Below are 21,644 nucleotides of genomic sequence, written 5' to 3'. Positions count from 1 at the left end.
GAGCAAACCCTTGCCTATCCAGAGTGAAAAACCAAGGAATTTGAGTCCCGTCTGTCATTTTATCATCTCAGTTAATATGGGCTCAGAGTTTATATCTTATGTATGAAAATTAATTGAATTTTTTGGTTTCTTCCTAATAAGTGACACATGGATTGTACCTATTCTTTGGATAAAAAATGGAATTACACAGTCTCTAGTCTGGCTAGATAAAAGCAGCAGTAAGTAACAGATTTTTAAAATATCTTCACATATATGCATGAATATATATTACACACATATATAAAGGCAGAGAATAAAATGTTGGAGCAGAGAGCCTTTGAAAAGCTGTCTTGCTTAAAACTAAAATATTATATCATTCTTGTCTTAACTAACATAGAGCTTTAAAGAAAATTTTCTAATCAAAAACCATTATATGTGAAAAAATACAATTATGTGGTATGATCAGTATCTGTTTTAGAATTCTTTTACTTTTTTTGGATTATTAGGTTCATTGTTGAGGATTAAGAGGATAGAGTATAAATATGAACTGGAAAAATTTTTTAAGTGCCCCATTTCACACCTTTCCCATATCCCTTTGTAGAAATATTCCCCGAAATGCAAGTTTCGGCTTCCGATCATGACTGGGTGATTCTAAATTTGAATATGACTGGATATTACAGAGTTAACTATGATCAATTAGGTTGGAAGAAGCTAAATCAACAGCTTGAAAAAGATCCTAAGGTAAGGTGGATTTTTCTACCTGTTACTAAATGTCATTCATAATGTACTCTTGAGTCAGGCTTTCATAAACCTCTCTGGTGAGAAGAGACTTTGCCCTCACTGCTGTCTCTCACTCTAAACCGTACTGGATTTTTCCCCCCTCATTCTTAGAAAGGGCAGATTTAGGTTCAATGTATTGTGCTTTTGAACATTAATATCATTCTCCTTCAACCGTTTTGCTTTTCTGGGTAAAAATCAGAATACATTTTCCTACTCACCATTAGTTTTATGATCTCAGACAAGTTACCTGAATGTTCTGTTTCCATGTCTTCACTTCAGATGGGAATAATATACAGCTTTGTTACTTACCATGAGGATTAGATACAATGTAGGTAAATTTACGCTTACAATTTCTAAGCCCATCAAGCATACCCAGTCTATGCTAGGAAGTGTGAATTTTAAAAAAATTATGTTCTTACTCTCCCTTGGAGAATTTAAGCCACAAAATATCAATAGACTCTAATACTACTTTATCACCAAACATAAGTCATTCTGCCATATATAAATATTAAAATATTGGCTAGCTTTGGTCGGTCAGATTTTGATTGGTTGAATTCAACCAAATCTCCATTGTTGGAGAAGGATGCTGGCGTTGGTGTCTCTAGAGTTGGCTCTGCCATGAAACCTTGGACAGTTAGTTCATGGAGGCACCATTCTTTAAGCTAGAACGTTGAACTGAAAGATATCTTTGGTGTCTCTATCTTTGAGAGTTCTCTGGAAGTATCTAGCGGCCTCTCTAGCAGAAGATGACCTATGGTATATCGGTCCAGAGCTTGGCTTCTGTGTCTGGTACCCTTGTGTTCATGCCTTGGTTTTCCCATCCATATGATGATGTTTTGATAGACCAGCATTAAATAAAGAATTGTGAAGACTAGATAAGGTGATATATGTATCCTCTTTAACAGAGGTTGGACACAGATCAGTCTGTCAGGACATATTCAGTAATTTTAAAAATTATTATAAGGCTTTTGAATAAGGTTCCAAAATCCACACATTGTAACATTTTATTTTCAAGTTTTTTTCAGAGTAGCTACCTTCTTACTGGTTTCTGAGGGCACTGTAAGCCATGGAAGTAAAGCCATGCCATTCTAGCAATGATTTTCTTGCAACCACTGTAGACTTACTTATTGAAAAACTGAGGTCAGTTATTCCTACTACATGACTGGGGGTGTCTGTTATTAGTATTAACTTAGAAAAATGGAAGTGTTATTACTGCCAGAAAAGAATGAGACCAAGGAAAGATTGAAGCTTGCTGAGAGGCTCAAAATGAGTGTTCTGAAGATGGATTTTCTGAGACCAAACCTGTGAAAATGCATGAGGTGTTGAAGGAAGGGGATAGGAGCCTCTGGGCCCCTTGAGTCCCCTCCAGCTGAGACAGGTTCCTGTGGCCTGGCCATGCCGTGGGGCTGTAGCCCAAGCTTAAGCAGTTGGTTGGCAATGGACTACTGCCTTTCCATGATTCTCAGGGCTCTCTTGGTGGCATTGGGTCAAATTAGTAAAATCTTGACAAGACAGACACTGCTCAGAGGACTTCAGTATTACCAAAATAGGGCTAAATAATGAGTACTTAAGGTTTCCCATGCCAAAACTTCTCCTGACAGCAATATGGACAGTGTAACACAATTGAGCACACACTCCTTGTTTTGGAGAGCCTATTCAACATGACATCCCGTTTTTGTTGTCACCGTGCCATTTTTTTCAGGGAGTCTTTTGGCAAAACTCTCTGCCAGATGAAAGCCTTATGTCCAGAGGGACCATTTACCAAAAACAGATGTATAATAAAAAATCATGGGGACTATCCTCAGTGATCACCATTTCTCTGCGCGTGAGACAATTCACACGAGAGGGCTTCATAAGCGACCATGATCTTGAAACGCTGTTATGATTTTGCAAATTATTTTGTGGCTAAGCAATGCTCTCATCTTTTCCTACACAAATTTGGATCTAATTTGCAGGCCATTCCTGTTATCCACAGGCTGCAGGTGATTGACGATGCCTTTTCCTTGTCTAAGTGAGTATGTTGTCTTCACCGCTGGCTTTTAAGTGTACCTTGAGAACGTAATAAAATGTTACAGCCTAGTCTCTGTGCAGTGAAATTGCTTCTTTAGTATATACAGGGCCCAGCTTATTCGGATTAGGATCAAGTTCTGTGGGTGCAGTGGAATTTTAGAACATAGAAGTTGCTGGAATCAGCATCATCATGGGTGTACTTTGAGGGCATGGTGCTGTGCAAGGGAAGCCAGTCCCCAAAAGACAAATATTATGTGATTCCGTTTACATGAGTTCCTTGGAGTAGTCAGAATCCTGGAGAGACAAAAGGGAAGGGTGGTTGTTGGGGGTGGGGGTGGGTGCAGAATGGGGCAGTTAGTTTAATGCTGGAGCGAGTTTCAGTTTTATAAGATGAAAATGTAAGTCAGCATCTTAAAAGGAATCCCTTTAAAGGAGAAGTTTTAAAAAGATGCAGTAAAGAAGATATACTGAGGAAAAGGTCATCGTGTTTAAATATTTAGAGGATTATCACAGAAAGTATTAGAGTTGTTATTTTTTTAAATTTCCATCAAGAAGAAGAACTCAGGAGAAAATAAAGGTGATTTGGGCTTGCATTTATAAAGGTTCCTAATATTAACAGATACATTTGGGAAGGTTGTAGATGCATTTGTATTTTTCTGTGATATTGTAAATTAAGGAAATAGCTGACATATAAAAAAAAGAATTGCTAGAATTAGACTATCAATTGAGATTTTGAAGTGATTCTTGTTACTCTAGGGTGATGGCTATAGGTAAAATTTTAATGAGATATGGCCTGTATTTTAGTATACTATAGAAGTATAGATCTTATTTCTATTACATTATTCAGTAGAAACTGTGCTAAGTTTTCATTCAGGTAATTCATATGTGTCTAGAATTTAAATTTTAGACAATAAAATTAAAGAGTCTGTATAGTAAATTAGCTAGTGTGTTCTCTCTGTCTTTACCTGTCCTATTTCTCAAAGGAATGTCTATTTATTTTGTCCTTTGTTCCTGTATCACTTCTCCCTCTGTGACTTGCGGCACATTTGCTCACCCACTGCTTTGCTGAAACCCCTCTCCAGGACCACCATGATTCTCAAACTATTGACCACATCCTCAGGGAAACCTCTCTTGTCTTCTCTCATTCTTCTTTCCTTTGGATGGCTCATGCCTTCTTATGGTTTTAGGGATGATTTTATTATGGGCATGTAGAATGCCCAGAAGATACAAGCAAATCAGTAAAGCTTTGGGAAGGGATATGTTCATGACTTCTAAGTCTACATCTCCACCTGTCCCCTCCTGCCTTCTGCATATCCTGTGGTCATTTAAATTCAGGATCTTCCACAGCATATTTTTTTTCTGTCTCTGAATTTTTTCTGCTGTCAGTTTCTCTCTGTCTGTCAGAGTGCCACGATTCTTCCCATGAACCAAACTTGAGATATCCTTGACTCCTCTCTTTCTCTCTCTCTCCATCTGCCATCCAGCCAACCTGTCTTATCTCTTCTTTCTTGAGGATATTTTTTGGATTCCCACCTTATGTACCACCTTCACTGCTTCCATGCTAAGCCAAGTGCCCCTCATCTTTTACTTAGCCTGTTGCGTTAGCTTCCAGCCTTCCGTTCCTTTCATTTCCATTCTGTCTTCTTCAGCACAGTGGCAATAAAATTTTTCAGCATCGACTTCATGATGTCACCACCCCCCATTATTTAAACACCTTCCCACTCCATGAAAACTCTTCACCTTGACATTCAAGGCTCTCTACAATGTCAGTCCCACGTATTTCCCAAGCTCCACCTCTCAACTCCACACTGAAGAAATCCGGTGCCTCAGTTGCTTGGTCCGCTCTCACACAAATTCTCACTTTATCTTCTTTGTTTTAAGCACCATTCCTCTTTCTCTCTATCCATTTCCATCTTACCCAGCCTTCACTGCCCTTCTCACCATCCTCCTCCCAGGAGGCCTTCCCTGACTTCACCATCACACACATGGGTTTTCCTTCTTCGCTACTTTTATTCTATTCGTTGGCTTTTCTCAGACTCATGAACAGATTCTCATGCATAAGCCTCTGCTCCTCGCTGAAGGAATAAACTCCTCAGTGGAAAGCAAGAGTCGTGGCCTACATTCTAGTTCGTGTTCCCGCGAGTAACTGGTAGAGCATTCAATAATGACTCGTAATCGATACTTGTTGAATGGAAATTGTACTCCCATAACAATGTGTATGAAATACACAAGGATTTTTTGCCCTATGAGCAGTCCAACAGTTGGCCTGGATTTTCTTCTAGTCTCCCAAAATTGGGACACTTGAATATACCAAACTGTAATGGAGGGGCTGTCCACATTTCTTGGCTCCCATCTCATCAAGGAACTAAGACCTCTAGCTTCCTGATTCCACAAACTTTTTTTTTTATTAAAAAAAAAAATTTTTACGTTTATTTATTTATTTTTATTAACATATAATGTATTATTAGCCCCAGGGGTACAGGTCTGTGAATCGCCAGGTTTACACACTTCACAGCACTCACCATAGCACATACCTTCCCCAATGTCCATAACCCCACCACCCTCTCCCTACTCCCCTTCCCCTGGCAACCCTCAGTTTGTTTTGTGAGATTAAGAGTCTCTTATGGTTTGTCTCCCTCCCGATCCCATCTTGTTTCATTTATTCTTTTTCTACCCCCCAAGCCCCCATGTTGCTTCTCGACTTCCTCATCTGATTCCACAAACTTTAAAGCCAGGCATCCAAGCATGGAACAAATATGGAAAGTGCGTAAATCATTTAGCGAGTGGAGGTTTTTTGAGTGTGTATTTTTTTGAACCAAACAGAAACAATTATATTGAGATTGAAACAGCCCTTGATTTAACCAAGTACCTTGCTGAAGAAGATGAAATCATAGTCTGGTATGCGGTCTTGGTGAACCTGGTAACCAAGGATCTTGTTTTTGATGCGAACAGCTATGATATGTACCCGTTATTAAAGGTAATTTCCTTCTTTGTTATGTGGTTTTAAAAAGTCCTCTCTTCTTCTTTCTGTATCTAGACAGCATCTGTGGAACACATCCTTCCCCAAAGTCATAGTCTATTAGTTCTAAATATGTATTCATTTTCTTAGGAAGGGCTGGTTACTCTTAGTCATACTTTAGTCATGGTCTGGTCTAGGAAATGAGTATGAGAGAAGTTTGGAAAAGTCATTAGTTCTTGGTGAAGCGACAGTGTGCCCTAAGAACCCAGAAGTGGATGGAAATGGTATGCTTTTTGTCTAACAGCAACTCTTCTCCTGAAAGATGGTTAGTTAAACAGAAAGACTTTTAACAACCCTGTAGTCGTCATTGAAATACTCTGATCTATAGGACTAGGGCTTCACCAGAGAGGTATGTTCCAGGAAACACTTGGAAGCTGCTTTTGCTGCTGGCAAGGGAGAGAGGGAAATAGGAATTCATCAAGCAATGGGACATCATCAAACTTCCTTCATTAGATCTTAAACAGTGATCATAAGAAAGATGGCTCAAGGGCAAACCAAAGGAACAGCTGGGAGTAAGGGACCCAGAGAGTAAGGGACCAGAAACAAACCAGAAAGTGGTCCAGATGATAATTACAAGTGAGCTTCTGGGGCTGATGGAGGGCAAGATCACAAATACCTCACAGGTCCAGACTTCTTTCCTCAGCTGTCCAGAGTGCTGGTCCAAATGTCCTTGAGTGTGGGGATGGTGACCCAGAAAAGAAGACACTTAAGTGTGGGATTGAGGTGGCTTGTTGATAAACTCTGATTCCTGCTTCTGGATAAAGAAGTAATAAATAGGATTTGCTTTTGTTTGTCTTTATTTAAAATTTTTTATTTATTTGAGAGAGAGAAAACAAGCATGAGAGAGAGAGAGAGAGAGAGAGCACACAAGTGGGGCAGGGGAGTGGCAGAGGGAGGAGAAGCAAGCTCCTTGCTGAACATGGAGCCCAGGACCCTGAGATCATGACTTGAGCCGAAGGCAGATGCTTAACCAACTGAGCCACCCAGATGCCCTAGGACTTGTTTTTAAGGAATGTCAATGAATAATATCTACTTTGTTCTTAGGGATGTATTCTAAATGGATAACTTTTATAACCTTGCTGTTCACCAGCTGAGAGCTCAATCGAAGAAACTTTATTTCCTACTCACGGCGTAAAATTGTCCGAAGCATAGATCAGTCATCCTTATTTTTCTTGGAGGTATAGATACAAAGCATGGAAATGCTAAAGTAGAATGTTGAACAGTTTTAACGTTCATCGTTTCTTTCTCTATTTTGAACACACCTGAAAATGTTCCAGGTGATGTGAAATGGTAATAAGAACCATGATTTATCGAGTTCCTACCTGCGACGGAGTGTACTTACATATGTGATATTGTTTTGTCCTCACCAAAGGGTAATACTGGTATTCTTGGCAATTCCCTTGTGCCAATGAGGAACCTGAACGAAAAGAGGCTACAACAAAATCAACCAGTTACACGTTTCGTAACAAAGACAACTTCTCAGGAGACACCTGTCACTCCTGTATTCCTGTCCTTTCAGATAGAGGGCAATACAGAGCAAATTCAGTGTTGAGAGCCAAAGCTAACCATAGATTTTCCTTATTGTTTATAGAAGTATCTGTTGAAGAGACTTACCTCGATATGGAATGTATATTCAACCACCATCCGTGAAAACGCGGCAGCGTTACAAGATGACTATTTAGCCCTGTAAGTATTTTTTTATTTTTCTCTATTGAATATGTATATTCCATTTATATTCATTTCAGTTTATAACTGAATAAAATTGTTCATGTTAAGAGGTGGGTTTCCAGATGTATATTAGGAAGATCTCGATAGTTAAGATTTAACTGGGAGATTTTGCATGCTCCTTGAGACAAGTGGCTTTGGGATGGGTGAGCTACAAGTTTCCTACACAGAGATAAAAGTTTGGGATCTTAGTTTACCTGTAGAGCCCACACATGGACACACAGGAATCTCTAGCTCTGTCCTCTGAAATCTTGGGCTTCTGGTTGAGATTTTGAGTGTGTCCTGCCATTGGTGAGGGGGTTTTACTGAGTAAAACCAGCCTATGCCAATGAACCGAAGGCATGGGAGGGCCACCAGAAAAAAAAGTCCCTTCTGTTTGTTACTAATGACAAAAATTCTATCATTCCTTATACAAATATGAGAGGAGTTGCCTGGAATATTTCAGTCACTTGTGTGTGAGCACGAGTAAGTATTGCAAATGATTTCCATGTTATTGGTTTGGTGAGGGCAGTAAGCATGTTATCCTGGCAGTCTGGGAAGGAGGTGAAAGGTAAAAATCGGGCTGCGGTACTCCTGACCTTCCCGTGACCCAAGATTTGTAGGGAGTGGGAGGTACCGGAGGGGAACTTCTAGGTGTAGGGAGGGAATTTGTTATCTGCGACGGTACAGGAATTCTGTTTACAGCTCTGATCAAAATCAGGCTGAAATCAACCAGACTGAGCAAGAAATACAAAATAGACAAAATGAGATTATTCTCTCTCAAGAGTATCCTTCCGAGAAGGGAGACATTTGCGTGCTCGGGCACGTGACTAGAAGGACACAGGGTTGACTAGACATGTAAATGGGAGACAGTGAGGACTAGTGGGACAGTCAGTGGGCAGTCGGGTTGAGTGCATGAACAGGAAGGCAGAAGTGTGCTCACTCAGGCACCACGGATGTTAGCCAGCCATATCCTTGGCTCCCCTGAACTAGACTCAAGTGACATACTTTTGGTCGCTTCCCAGGGCCATTTGTCTTCCAAGGAACCTTGGAGAATTGTGTACTTGTAGAGAACCCCGTCTTGCTGCATCCAACTTGGGGTGGGGAGGGAGAGAGAGGGAGGGTGTAGAAATGCTCAGAACTGTCTTTCGGAGGTCCTCCACCCTTGGCCATCCTTACTTCTCCTTATCGGAAGGTCAGGCGGGGCCGAGGTTGCAAATGGAGGGTGGAGCAACCCCATTTGGCTCTGCATTTTCTGGAAACTTATGGCCAGTTTGAGTTCCTTTACCTCTGAATCCAAGTTGGAGAAACTCAGGAGTATGGAGAGCGATGCCTCCAGACATCGCTTCTCTGGATTAATTACTGTTTTTCACTGTATCCTTTTGAACTTATTTTGTTCTGAAAGAAAATGTATACCATTGGTCAGCTGTCAAAACAAAACAAAACAAAGCAGAAATCTCTATTCTTTATCTGGACACGAACATAACTCGCCAGACAGAGCAGAGGAAGAAACAAAAGTTCTAGCGAGGGAAAGCGCGTTGTGGAAAGAAAAGAAACCCTTCCCTCTCCTTTCCGTGTATAGAGAAAGAACTTCATTTTTCAGGGTATTAGATCAAATGCTCTCAAGTCTTTTTTCTTTCTATTCATAAGGCAATTATTGTAAAAAGGGAGGAAAAATAAATTGATAGCAGATGCGGACTGTGTGTACTCCTGCGTGTGTTGGAGGGAGATGGAGGATGGCGATAATTTATTTCCGACTTTCAAAAAAATACCAGTCTTTGGAGTTTATTTGGTGCCTGAGGAGCCTCTCAGCAAATATTTCTCTGAGCCTTAAATAAGTCTGCCATCCACAAAAGCTGTTTTTTTTTTTCCTTATTGGAAGGAGATTTTAAAATAAACCCATCCTCTCACGAAACACACGCAGTTGGAGAAAGGGAAAAAAAAAAATAAGTGTGGTAAACGTAGCAAAACAAAATGTTTTTCTTTGTGCTTTCCTTTAAGAGTAGCCCTGGAAAAACTTTTTGAAACGGCCTGCTGGTTGGGCCTTGAAGACTGTCTTCAGCTGTCAAGAGAACTCTTCAAAAATTGGGCGAACCAGCCAGAGAATGAGTAAGACGCACGTTGGATTGCCCTTGGTTCTGTCCTATTTCTTTCTTTCTTTCTTTCTTTTTTTAAGATTTTATTTTTTTTATTTGACAGAGAGAGAGATCACAAGTAGGCAGAGAGGCAGGCAGAGAGAGAGGGGGAAGCAGGCTCCCTGTTGAGCAGAGAGCCCAATGCAGGACTCAATCCCAGGACCCTGAGATCATGACCTGAGCCAAAGGCAGAGGCTTAACCCACTGAGCCACCCAGGCGTCCCGGTTCTGTCCTATTTCAACAGCAATAATTTCTCTACCTTTTTGATGTTCTCTTTCTGGGAGTGATGGTTTTATTTTCTCTTGGGTAGTCTGTTTCCTATTTGTTTTCAAATAGCCCCGCCCCACCCCCTTTTTTGGCATTGCCTACGGTAGGTCTGCACATGACAGTAGATTCGAATTTACACAGTGAGTTGTACCCTGGGCTGCTCGTCGTCAGTACATCTCCTAAGAAGCAGCTGCCTGGGTCTGGAGTACTATTTTGGTTGTTCTTTGATGGTTTACTACTGTGACGTATATGTAAGTGTGTCTAAGGAGTGCATTCTCTATGAGTTTGTATTCCCATGGAGAGCTAACACAAAGACTGTCTTTCTGGTTTTACTCCATTACCTTTAGTGCATTACCTCAGGTGGACTCTTAGGAAATGTGATCGTAACACCTGAGATGACGCATTCCAGGCTGGCTCCCTCGGTAGAGTATCTGACTCTTGATCTCAAGGTTGTGAGTTTGAGCCCTATGTTGGGTATGGAAATTACTTCAAAAAAAAAAAAAAGATATGCACCCAAGCTGAATTATCAGTGTACATTGATTGAACTATGATAATTTCCTTCTTTCTTAGAACTCCTTAGCTTCTAAACGAATCTGATGTTCTTTTCTCGCAATATTAATGCTCGTGACGGTTTTCGCAGTTGACTTTCTCGAGCCCTACTTTTGATCTTCGTACCTGAAATCTCAACATTTTTTTCTGGATATATCCTTCTAAAAGTAGAACACCCTAAGTAAATACATTACGTAATGACTATGAGAAATATCATTGCATGTTCTACCTTACAGAATACCTTCTCCGATTAAAAGTGTCATTTTATGTTATGGCATTGCCTTGGGAAGCGAGGAAGAATGGGACTTCCTGTTGAATATGTACGCTAATAAAACAAAGGAAGAGGAAAGGATTCAACTCGCTTATGCAATGAGCTGCAGTAAAGACCCAAGGATACTCAATAGGTGATTACGGTCAACTGGTCTTGGAAGTTCCTGGTAGAGGAATGCAATTAGTGAACCAAAAGGAGAAAAACAGGAACTCAGATAATACCTGTTTGTGCCTTACTGAGTTAGCACCATATAGAATTTTAGGTCCACCTGTGGAAATTCACTCTTTCTATTGGATAGTGTTTGCACATTTATTTTCTTTTTTAAAAGATTTTATTCATTTATTTATTTATTTGTCAGAAAGAAAGAGAGAGTACAGTCAGGCAGAGGCAGAGGGAGAAGCAGGCTCCCTGTGGAGCAAGGAGCCCAATGTGGGACTAGATCCCAGGACCCTGGGATCATGACCTGAGCCCGAGGCAGACACTTAACCAACTGAGCCACCCAGGCATCCCTGCACATTTATTTTCTGCAAATGCTTCCTTGCAGGTACATGGAGTATGCCATTACTGCATCGCCTTTTGCTTTTAATGAGACAAATGTCATTGAAGTGGTGGCGGCGTCGGAAGTGGGCCGGTATATTGCAAAGGACTTTCTAGTCAACAATTGGCAAGCTGTGAGTGAAAGGTAAGAAGGAAATGCGAGACCTCTCTTTCATAAAGGTCATTGGTTCTGTGCTAGGCGCTCCGCCTTAGTCGGTCGGGCTAGTTCACAAAAGTCCTTTGCCTTGACCAGAGAAGTGATGCTACTTCTTGCATTTCATCTCATCTGTGGAAGAGAAGGTCACTTACCCTCAGTTTCAGCTTTCTGTATGAAAATGAGTTTGCCTGGGATTATACCTACCTCAGTTTCCCCACTGTGCCCATTAAGAAGTTTGTCATCAGAGACATAGAGTAGAGCAAGTCATTTTTTAATTGGCATGAGTGCACACCAACCACTCACTTATTTTCTGAGGTAGACCACTGTGTTTTGAGAAATAGCAGTGTTCATGACTATGTCCGCCTGGCTGTTGCTCATGTCTTACCTGTCAGATACCTTTCACATATCTGGGTTCCATATTCTTGAAGTGGCCATATCTCTCACCTTTTAAGATTAAATCTGCTTGCTTCATAGCCCCTATTGGGTGAAATATACATGAACATGTAAAAATCCGACGGCATGCCTTTCTTTGATGGCTGGTCTTTCCAGAGCATGACTTAATCCTACATTCTGGAAAGTCTAGAATAATACGTCCTACAAGTACTTACATATCCTAGAGTTAGCAGACAGAAAGGATCTGTTATCAGGTCCAAACACCTGTAAACTGGGGAGATATATTTTGTAAATAAGTTTATCTTTTTGGAAGAGAACATATATTTAGAATATAAATGTGTAAGAATGTGAATGCAGGGGGTGGTTCCTGGGTGGCTCCATTGGTTAAGCATTCCCACTCTTGGTTTTGGCTCAGATCATGGTCTCAGGGTCATAAGATCAACCCCCTTGTAGGGCTCCGTGCTGGGGGTGGAGCCTGCTTATGATTTTCTCTTTCTCCCTCCCCTTCCCTCTCTCTCTTCCACCATGTACCACCCCATCTCTAAAAAAATATATATATATGAATAGGGCTCTCTTACAGAACAAAATAAAATAATGTTTCTTGAACTCCTTTACAATGCCAAAAAAAGTGCTTTTAAATCAGAACATTTAAATCATTACTTATTTGAACAGTTATATTTGATGTGAAGACTAGCGTGTTATCAGTCTTCATATATTAATAAAGATAACATAAAGGATAAATACACAAATGGCTCTGACAAATTAAATTTTACATTAATTATGTGAAAAAGGCATTCTGAACTTCCTGAAATGTGACTGATTACTACTAGCAAGTTAGCTATGAAATTCGTGTTGCTCTGGTATGTTCCACCAAGCCCCATTCATAAAGCACGCTGATAAGCTTTCTAGGAACAAGAAAAACAGTAGCCCCATCAGTTTGGGAGCGGTCTGTGTTAACTTCCACTTTTTGCAAATTCACAGTATATGCTAGCATCGAAAAGACCCCAAGAAGCCCTGCAGAAGGAAATCTATAGAGATTTCCATACGCTTTTTCCTGCCCGTCAGGGCTGTAATCCTGCTACTTACCATCTGTGTCATGTAAGTGGAGGGTCATTTTGCCAGGAGGTCGGTTGCCCTGGGAGAGAAGCAGATGAGAAACCGAATTCTCTAGTACTCCCATCTGGAACGTAACTAGAACAACTGTTTGTTGTTTTCCTGTTAGCTAACACATCGGCCTTGGTTTCCCTTCGTATAAGCTGAGAGGTAGCGTATTTGATCAATCCCAAGGTTCTTTCACCTATAAAAAGTTCTCGTCTTTACATGCCAAGATCCAGGTAGTTTAAGCTCTCGTCGGGGATACAAAGTGATGAAGGTACGCTATCTGATAAATTCGATAAGAGAGGAGCTGGAGAAGGTGTAGGGACCCAAAGAGAAGACTGGGACTTGAGTGGGATTTGAACAAGCAGTGGGAAAAAATGAGCTTCTGCATTCATGAGGGTGCTAGGAAATGCCAGAGCTGGGGGGTGGGGGAGGACTGAGTATCTGACTTGGGACCAGTCACAGGAGGTGGCTGGAACTTGGGGCTCTGGAACAGAGGGGACGGGGCTGGTCAATTGTTTGAGCCATAGATGCTGGTCCTCAACAGTTCAAGAACATCTGCTCGCCTCACCTAGGCTCCGCCTTCTTCCCAGGAAGCCTGATCTGAAACTGTGGTTGGGAATACTTGTATGGAGGCAAACAACTTCGGTTTGGTCCTGCCCCTCACTCCCATGTTTGGAGCATTGCACTGGTCGCTCTGGAGTATTTAAGGTCCTTGTTGGGCCAAAGATGACCTTTTGAGTCCCGATCCCAGGGAGGGAAACTTCATTGAGCTCAAAGACATCTTGTAGTTGAGGGAAAGATGTGTCTGGCCTCATAGCTGTAGATGGGTCTCATGGAAAAATGTGTGGATAGAGAGGAAGCATTGGACTTGTATGAGTTGTTACTATAGACGGTAGAAATGGTGTTTGTGTCCTATCATCTGGTCAAGTGCTTTCGTCTTTTTTTTCCCCCAAAGATTTTATTTATTTATGCGTCAGAGAAAGAGAGCAGAAGCAGGGGGAGCAGCAGGCAGAGGGAGAAGCAGGCTCTCTGCTGAGCAGGGAGCCCAACATGGGATTCGACCCCATGACCCCGGGATCGTGACCTGAGCTGAAGGCAGATGCCCAACTGGCTGAGCCACCCGGGCGTCCCATGCTTCTGGTTTTCTTAAAACCATGTAGTCTTCACAGTCTCCAGGAAAACCCAGCTTTACCTGAGTGTAGAATAAAGTATGATCATTTTCAAACTCAACTGACCCAAAAGGAATCTTACCCCCTTCCTCTTCACCAAACCATTGATTTCTTCTTCAGATGCTGTTATACTGGCAAGAGTCCTAAGCATGAAAACTTGCACACATTCCTGCTTCCTCTCTGTTGGGTTTCCTAATGGGGAGCATATAGCTGAACAGAGATATAGGAACACGAGCAGAGAGAAGTTAGGTATTACGGAGAGGTGCACCCAAGCTCAAAGGGGCTGGTGGGGGCCGGTGCCCACCACCTGTCCCTAGATCGGGCTGGATGCCTTGGCCCTGTACTTGCCCAGTGGCTACGCTTGTCCCAGGAAAAAAAACGTGGCAGGAAAAGGAATCACAAGGGAGGGGAAATTTGAGAGAGGAGAGAGACAGAAGGTGAGCTAGAGGAGAGTGGCCCAAAATCCCTGTAACCACACTGGCATGGAATGTTACAAAATTTTTAAAACAGTAACTCTACTGACACAGGTTGGCTCTGGTCTTTGTATGATTAGCGTGTATCTGACCACTGGCAGATAAACTATTTGAAATGTGTCTATTTTTGTGCAGTAGTATTTCAGAGATTGCTCTCTCAATAAGAGGGACAAATCTTCTCTGTGTCAAAAATACTTCTTCTTGGGGCGCCTGGGTGGCTCCATTGGTTAAGCCTTCTGTTCACGTCATGATCCTAGGGTCCTGGGATTGAGCCCTGCATTGGGCTCTCTGTTCAGTGGGGAGCCTGTTTCTTCCTTTGCCTCTCCCCCACCCCCCGCCTGTGCTTTCTCTCTCTCTCTCTCGCTCTCTCTCTCACTCGCTCTCTCTCTCTCAAATGAATAAATAAAATCTTAAATACCTCTTCTTGCAATTTGCAAGAACAGGAAGAGATGAAGTGTGCCAGGGACCCTGATAGGTGCTTCAACACACAGCATCCCCTTTCCTCTCCAGAACGATTCTTCTCACTATATCTTAGTCCCTCATTTGCAAATTGCCCAAGGTCATTTCAAACCCAGCCCTGCCTCTCTGGGTAGTCTTCCTCCTCCGTCTGGTAGCAAATCACACATTTAGGGCCCTAAGTAGTTTTCTTTCCTTTCTTTCCTTTTCCCTTTCCCCTTTCCTTTCCTTTCCTTTTCTTCCTTCCCTCCCTCCCTCCTTCCTTCCTTCCTTTCCAAATTTTGCCAGATTTCCTGAGTCATTCCACAGGCTTTTAATACGTGGCCAATAAAAATGGAGAGCTAAGAAGTATGTCCTCTCTGCCTATGGAAACAGCAGTGTTTATATGGAGACTGTCTCATCCTTCCCTTTGCTCAAGGAGACACAGCTTAAGTTACCATGGAGAACTTAAAAAAGACCAAAAACACCGTTTTCTCTTACCTTTAGGTGTTATGCCAACATCAACTGTTGCAATTTTTAATTTCAAGTGTACGTTTTTGAAGTCAGTCAATCGTGTGTATTAACTGTCTATTATCAGTAGAACAGAATGGCAACCCTTTCTTGTTCAGTCCAAAACATTAACCCTATTTTAATTTTCTTTCTTCTTTAATGCATCCCAAAGTCTTTATTTACCTTTTTAACCACAGCAAGGCTTCGGGCGGGTATGTATCTGTTGTTTTTCCGCAACAATATTTCTTATGTTTTCTCGTTGTTGTTGTTTTGTTTTGTTTTGTTTTGTTCTGTTGTTTTGTTTTGTTTTGTTTTTTCCTGCATGATCCTTGTTGGACATTCAAGGGCATGAAACTAGAGGGGAAGTTTCAATCACGGTGCATGTTTGAGGGAAAGTAGAGCTGGAGTATTTAGCCCTTCCATGACCACCAACATGTTGAGAATCTTCAAGGACATAGATCCATTCTTCAAAAAAGCATATACAAATACAAAATTTTACATAAGTTCTCAGGGTAGGTTAGCCAGAGTTTCTGAAACTGATCCCATATTAATTACTATTTTTTAAGGGGCGTAATTTCCATATTTACTTACCCCTTGTAAGTTGTCTTAATTTGAAGTACGTGACCTCTGTTTGAACCACCTCATTTAAAAAGATAAGAACAGTTGCAGTTTTGAAGAGGAGCTTTTCATATTTAAAGAAAGCTTTCAGAACTCTATGGACAGAAATCGGTATTTACCTGTATTTTATTTACTTAGTGCTGATAAAATCTTCTGTATAATAGATATCTTATTAAATGATGAAGCTAAACGAGTTCATATGTATTTTTGCTTTGATTTGGGAGGTAGGAATCAACAGGGGCTGTGCACTTAGCATATTACCCGCCCGATAAAACACAGCTTTATCTTGCAAATCATTTTCCACCTCTGACTAGCATCTTGTTGCTTTGCAGGTATGGAATACAATCACTTGTTACTCTCATGAATATAATAGGGAGAACCATCAGTACAGACTTGCAGATTACAGAGGTGAGTACTGTAGGTATTTTGAATTATAATGATAATTTAGAAGCCATTGTTTGTGTAATTGGGAGTTGCTAAAACTGAAAGCAGCAGGCTTATTTGAATGATGATACTCCCTGCTCCCATTGGGTGATTTTCACTGTGTGCAGGAAATGGTTTTTAATACCATCTTGCTCCTGAAATAGAGACCATTCTTGCTCCTAGAGGGTTGGATCCCATCCTTCCTCACCTCCCTGGATTTGCAGTGAACTCTGGTGAGGACTATCTGCCCAGGGCAACTCCTCCCTGCACCCCAGCCCTCATATAGCCGCCAGTCCTTGCCCCGCTGTGGAAGCTTCCAGAATTCATCACAGTGTTGAGAAGACATTTTTACTCTTCATAATAACCTGGCCCCTGCCTGCCTCTCTGACTTCATTTTTTGCCCACCTCACCACCAAGTATAGGAGAATGAGAGTGTCAGACGCTCCCCAACACTTTGCCTCTAGATTTTCTTAAATTATCACGTTGTTTCATATTTTCTGGGTTTTGGAAATATTCTACCTTCTGCTTTGGGTGACTTCGCTGTGCCTGTCTTTGGCTGGATAATTCCTAGTTATCCTTTAAGACCCTGCAGGCAGAGGGAGAAGCAGGCTCCCCGGGAGCTGGGCAAGGAGCCTGATGTGAAACTCAGTCCCAGGACTCCGGGATCACAGCCTGAGCCAAAGGCAGACACTTAACTGACTGAGCCACCCAGGAGTATGCAGTTGTTGTTATGAGAGAGGAAGAATCACGAATTCCTGAAGGAATTCTGTTTGTGTGGGTTTTGGCCTGCCTGAGGCTGAGCTGCCTCAGGGATTATCAGGGACTCCCTAGAAAGGAGAGGGTAGGACACAGCCAGACACCCCAGAAGGAAGGCTCCAGAAGGAAGGCTGAATTTGTGCCAACATCTTCTAAAGGGCCTCAGTTCACCTTTGTATCTATAGAACCCAGGGAATTTTTTTGTTGTTGTCGTTTCATGAATGAACAAAGTGCGTATAAATTTAGCAGTCCTCAGAGTTCCAAAACTCTAGAGTCACTGATAGTTTCTTTAAAAAAAAAAAAAATGCAAATGTACATTGAGCCATGGTGAAATTTTGCCATTTTGAAAACAAGTAAATTAGCTGCTATGAATATTCTTGTCAAAGCTTGTTGATCACTTATAGATTATAGTCCCGCTATCATCTGTCTGTTGATGGGATCATCTTGAAAATAATGAGTAAAATGGAAATGAGAAGTTGCATGCCTGCCTTCTCCTTCTAGAACAGTGCAGTGTCTATACACTCTCCACATCTCTTGTTCTGGTCTTCATACTCTACCCAGAGAGAATCTGGCCTCATGTTCCCAGCATGCATGAAGCCACACCGACAATCCCACAAACACCTACTCCCCTCCCCGACATTACAGGTGGTCCCAGGCTGTGGGCAGCTGTGGGAGAGGGCAGGAGATTGTTCCTGGTCCCTTCGACTACTTTTTGCTCAAAATTTACTTTTTGGGCACACGAGTGGCTGCCCGCGGCTCAGTCATGATCCCAGGGTCCTGGGATCGAGTTCCACATCGGGCTCCCTGTTCACCTGGGGAGTCTGTTTCTCTCCCCACCCTTTCCCCCTGCTCATGATCTCACTCTCTCTCAAATAAAAAAAGAAAATGTCAAAAAAAAAAAAAAGAAAAAGAAAAGAAAAACTTACTTTTCTTTTATGTGGTAATTAGGCTGAGTGGCCCTATTACTCCTCAATTTCAAGTACATTAGGGTTTAAGTGACATGTGTGTGCTGGTGTAGATACACTGTCATCTCATATGTTCTAAGTTCCAATGCAGGAACACAGTATGGAATTTCCTCAAAAAGTTAAATATAGCACTACCCTGTAATCCACCGATTATGCTACTAGATGTTTGCCCATAGGATACAAAATAGAGATTCTAAGGGGTACATGCCCCCTGCTGTTTATAGCAGCATTATCAACAAAAGCCAAACTATGGAAAGAGCCTAGATGCCCATGGACTGATGAATGGATAAAGAAGATGTGGTCTTTATAGATACACAGTGGAATATTACTCAGCCATCAAAAAGAGTGAAATCTTGCCTTTTGCAACAGTATGGTTGGAGCTAGAGAGTATACAGCTAAGCAAAAGAAGTCAGGCAGAGAAAGAAAGACAAGTACCATATGATTTCATGCATATGTGTAATTTAAGAAAGAAAACAGATGAACTTATGACAAGAGGAAAGAAAAAGAGGAGAGAGGGAAGTAAGCCATAAGAGACTGTTAACAATAGACAACAAACAGGGTTGATGGAGGGAGGTGGGTGGGTGGGGGATGGGCTAGGTGGGGGATGGGCATTAAGGATGGCACTTGTGATGAGCCCAAGGTGTTACATATAAGTGATGAATCACTAAATTCTACCCCCAAAATCACTATTACACGATGTGTTAACGAATGAGAATTTGAATAAAAATTGGAAGAAAAATAAGTTTGAATCCAGTGACACAGAAGTAGACTTCGTGCAATATGACTTATTAGTTCACTGGGGTCTGGCAGATGTTCCTGTAACTAAATGCTAGAGCTGAGTCAGTGATGGCATCTGGCCAGTGGACAAGCCCAGTCTCTAAGTTCTCCTAAATAAACGATAACACTTGTGAAGGCATGGATGTCAGGTGCCAGTTTTGAGATTTGGAAGCTGCAGGATTTCGTTGGAGATAACATCCAGGATGCATTCGGTGGGTCGCTACCGAGCACCTGCTCTGGGCTCCGGGGAGCAAAGAGATGAAGCTCCCTCTTCATGGGGCTTCTGGTCTACCCCTGATTCTTCAGGGTAGGCGTGGTCTTCATTCCCTGTTCTCAGGCAGGGCCTCCCCCAGGAACCCACAGTCCGGGGACCGCAACTTCCTTCCCACCCTGGCCGCCCTGCGCGCGCCATTTGCAAAAATCCCATCGCTCCTCCACGGGAACATTGCCTTATTCTGTCTCAACGAGACACGAGTTTGCACTGACCCGCCATCCCTTGGTGTTTGCAGCTACAGCAGTTTTTCGGCAACATGTTGGAAGAGCACCAGAGACTCACGGTCCACGCCAAATTACAGACAATAAAGAACAAAAATCTGGAAAACAAGATGCGCAGTGCCAGGATGACGGCATGGCTACGGAGGAACGTGTGACGGGCGCCCTTCCAGCCTGCGTGGATGGATTTCGCTCCCACTTGGGTCTCCCAGGGCTTCGTGAGTCTGCAAACCCACATGTGTTGTTATTCCTATGTCAGTCACGTTCGCTCCTCCCAGTCCTTCCTGTTCTTCCCAGGCTGTCACGTTTGGCCCTGAGACTCCGTGATTCCCAAGGATGCTGCCAACCCAGGGGAAGATTTCACTTCACGCTGGGCTGTGAAGCCACAGAATTGACTCAGGGTGCCTCATGAAAACAAATGTACCTTAGAAAGCCTTGCTTATTCTGTTGGGAAAGCCAGCGGAGTATTAGATGCTTGGCCAATGGAGCACATTCTTCTCTGAGGGAAACACAGACTTGCATAGCTCTGGGGTTTACAGAGTTCAATATGTAAAAGGGTCACGAGCCAATATCACAACAAGGCAAAGAAAGAGAAGCCAGAAAAATAATACTCACAAGGACATAGAGAAGCCAAGGCAAAAACATTTTAGGAAGAAGGAACAGATCGTTGATAGGAGCCACATGACATGCCTTAAGGACCAGAGGTGGGTCTTCAGCCCATTTCTCTCTTCCCACGGGGCCTATCACATTGTGCCACACCTTACAGGCCACTGAAGTTTAGGGTGTCCCTAAAAGAACCAGGATCGCAGGATCCATGAAGTGCCCTTTGGGTTATAGAGGCCGGAAGGACAAGAAGGAACCTTCCTGAAGCCAGAGACCGCATCCCTTCCTGTGGGCCGGACACTCACTCAGCCCAAGTTTAGGAGCAAACATAAGGATGTCGACAGACGGTAGCCATGAGGGACTGAACTTCAGCATAAAGGGAGGTAGTCAAATAAAGAGAAAGAGAACAAAAAGGCTAACCAGACCACACTCTTCAGCTCTGCACTCAGGGGACGAAGTTGGAAACATGGTTTCATTTGGCCAAGTTGAACCTGCTTGTGCTGGGGACAACTTTAAACATGTTCATCGGTTACCACATCAGGAATTGGCTGAGTTCTCTTACCCCGGACTAAATCAGGATGGCCGAGGCAAATCGTCCCACTCTAGACTTTGTGTGTGTTTGATGTAATTCTGTTTTCATTTGGATTCTGCTTTTGTAGAATGGGGGTAAAAAACTACAGATCTCCGATCTACCTCAGAGGGATATAAAGATAAAACACCATGTCGGTTTAAAAAACCTTTAAATACGTTTATAAGCTCAAGTCCCTGTGATCTCGGGTTCTCCTCCCCCTTGTGTAAGTTGATGCAGCCACAAATGAAAATGCAAAAAATCCAGAGTTGCCTATTGTATCACCTTCACAAGAAGATGCTCCCTGAGTGAGTGGGAGGTCTGGGATGTGGCCCCGAAAACCAACCAAAGCCCCAGTCCCTCAGAGTTTGACCATGGGTCATAGGTCAGAGAGCTTTTTCTCTAAATTTAGAAATGTAAAACTTAGGCAATAAAATATCACCATGTCTTCGAACTGTTCGTGTACGAGGTATCTTCCGGTGTTTTCTAGAACATTTGTTCTTTGTTTCCTATCATTCCTTCGGTCACAATCTCAATTTACAGTAACCATGCCACATGCCTTCTCTCTTGCTTTTCTCTTCACCTTCTTCCTCTCCCTCCTTGTTTCCCTTGGGCTTCCTTCTCCCTCTCCAATAACCCCTGCCTGCCTCCTGCATGGCTGTCTGCGTCCCCCTTCCTCAGTCTTGCCACCCTGCTGTGCCCTGAGTGGCTCTGACCGTGGTCACCCCATGTGGGTGACGCCAACACTGATCCCACCAGAGAAGCATCTAGGCTTGTAGCTCCAGGCCATCTGTTGAAAATCAAAATATGGTTACATAGTAGCTTCTGTGGTATTTTAACAGCCCTGAAAGTGTTTCTCGAGTGCCCAAATATTTGGTTAGTAGTCCTTCCTCTAAATAGGGAACAGAACTTTGCATAATGAACATTTTTTCTCATGTGGAAGAAGCAGGCT

The 21,644-nt window shown here is 42.5% G+C and overlaps 1 protein-coding gene across 3 annotated transcripts in view; it reads left to right on the top strand.

Moving 5' to 3' along the window:
* LVRN (laeverin) overlaps nt 1-21,143 on the top strand; it is a 64,843-nt gene extending 43,700 nt beyond the window's left edge. Inside the window, exons 11-21 of one of the 3 annotated variants that reach the window (XR_007127624.1) lie at nt 142-218; nt 581-720; nt 2,715-2,770; nt 5,593-5,746; nt 7,380-7,474; nt 9,494-9,601; nt 10,681-10,848; nt 11,260-11,397; nt 15,663-15,702; nt 16,441-16,516; nt 19,539-19,566. Coding sequence is in view for 2 of the 3 variants with exons in the window: in XM_047731041.1 (XP_047586997.1) it covers nt 142-218; nt 581-720; nt 2,715-2,770; nt 5,593-5,746; nt 7,380-7,474; nt 9,494-9,601; nt 10,681-10,848; nt 11,260-11,397; nt 16,441-16,516; nt 19,539-19,679 (1,153 nt within the window). In the remaining variant the exon portion in view is untranslated. The other 2 variants (XM_047731041.1, XM_047731042.1) reach the window with 2 other exon arrangements.
* The last annotated feature ends 501 nt before the right edge of the window (nt 21,144-21,644 follow it).

This window comes from Lutra lutra, chromosome 5 (genome assembly GCF_902655055.1).
Source record: "Lutra lutra chromosome 5, mLutLut1.2, whole genome shotgun sequence".
NCBI lineage: Eukaryota > Metazoa > Chordata > Mammalia > Carnivora > Mustelidae > Lutra > Lutra lutra.
Note: the sequence above shows the minus strand (reverse complement) of the source record. Positions and strands in the feature narration are given on the sequence as shown.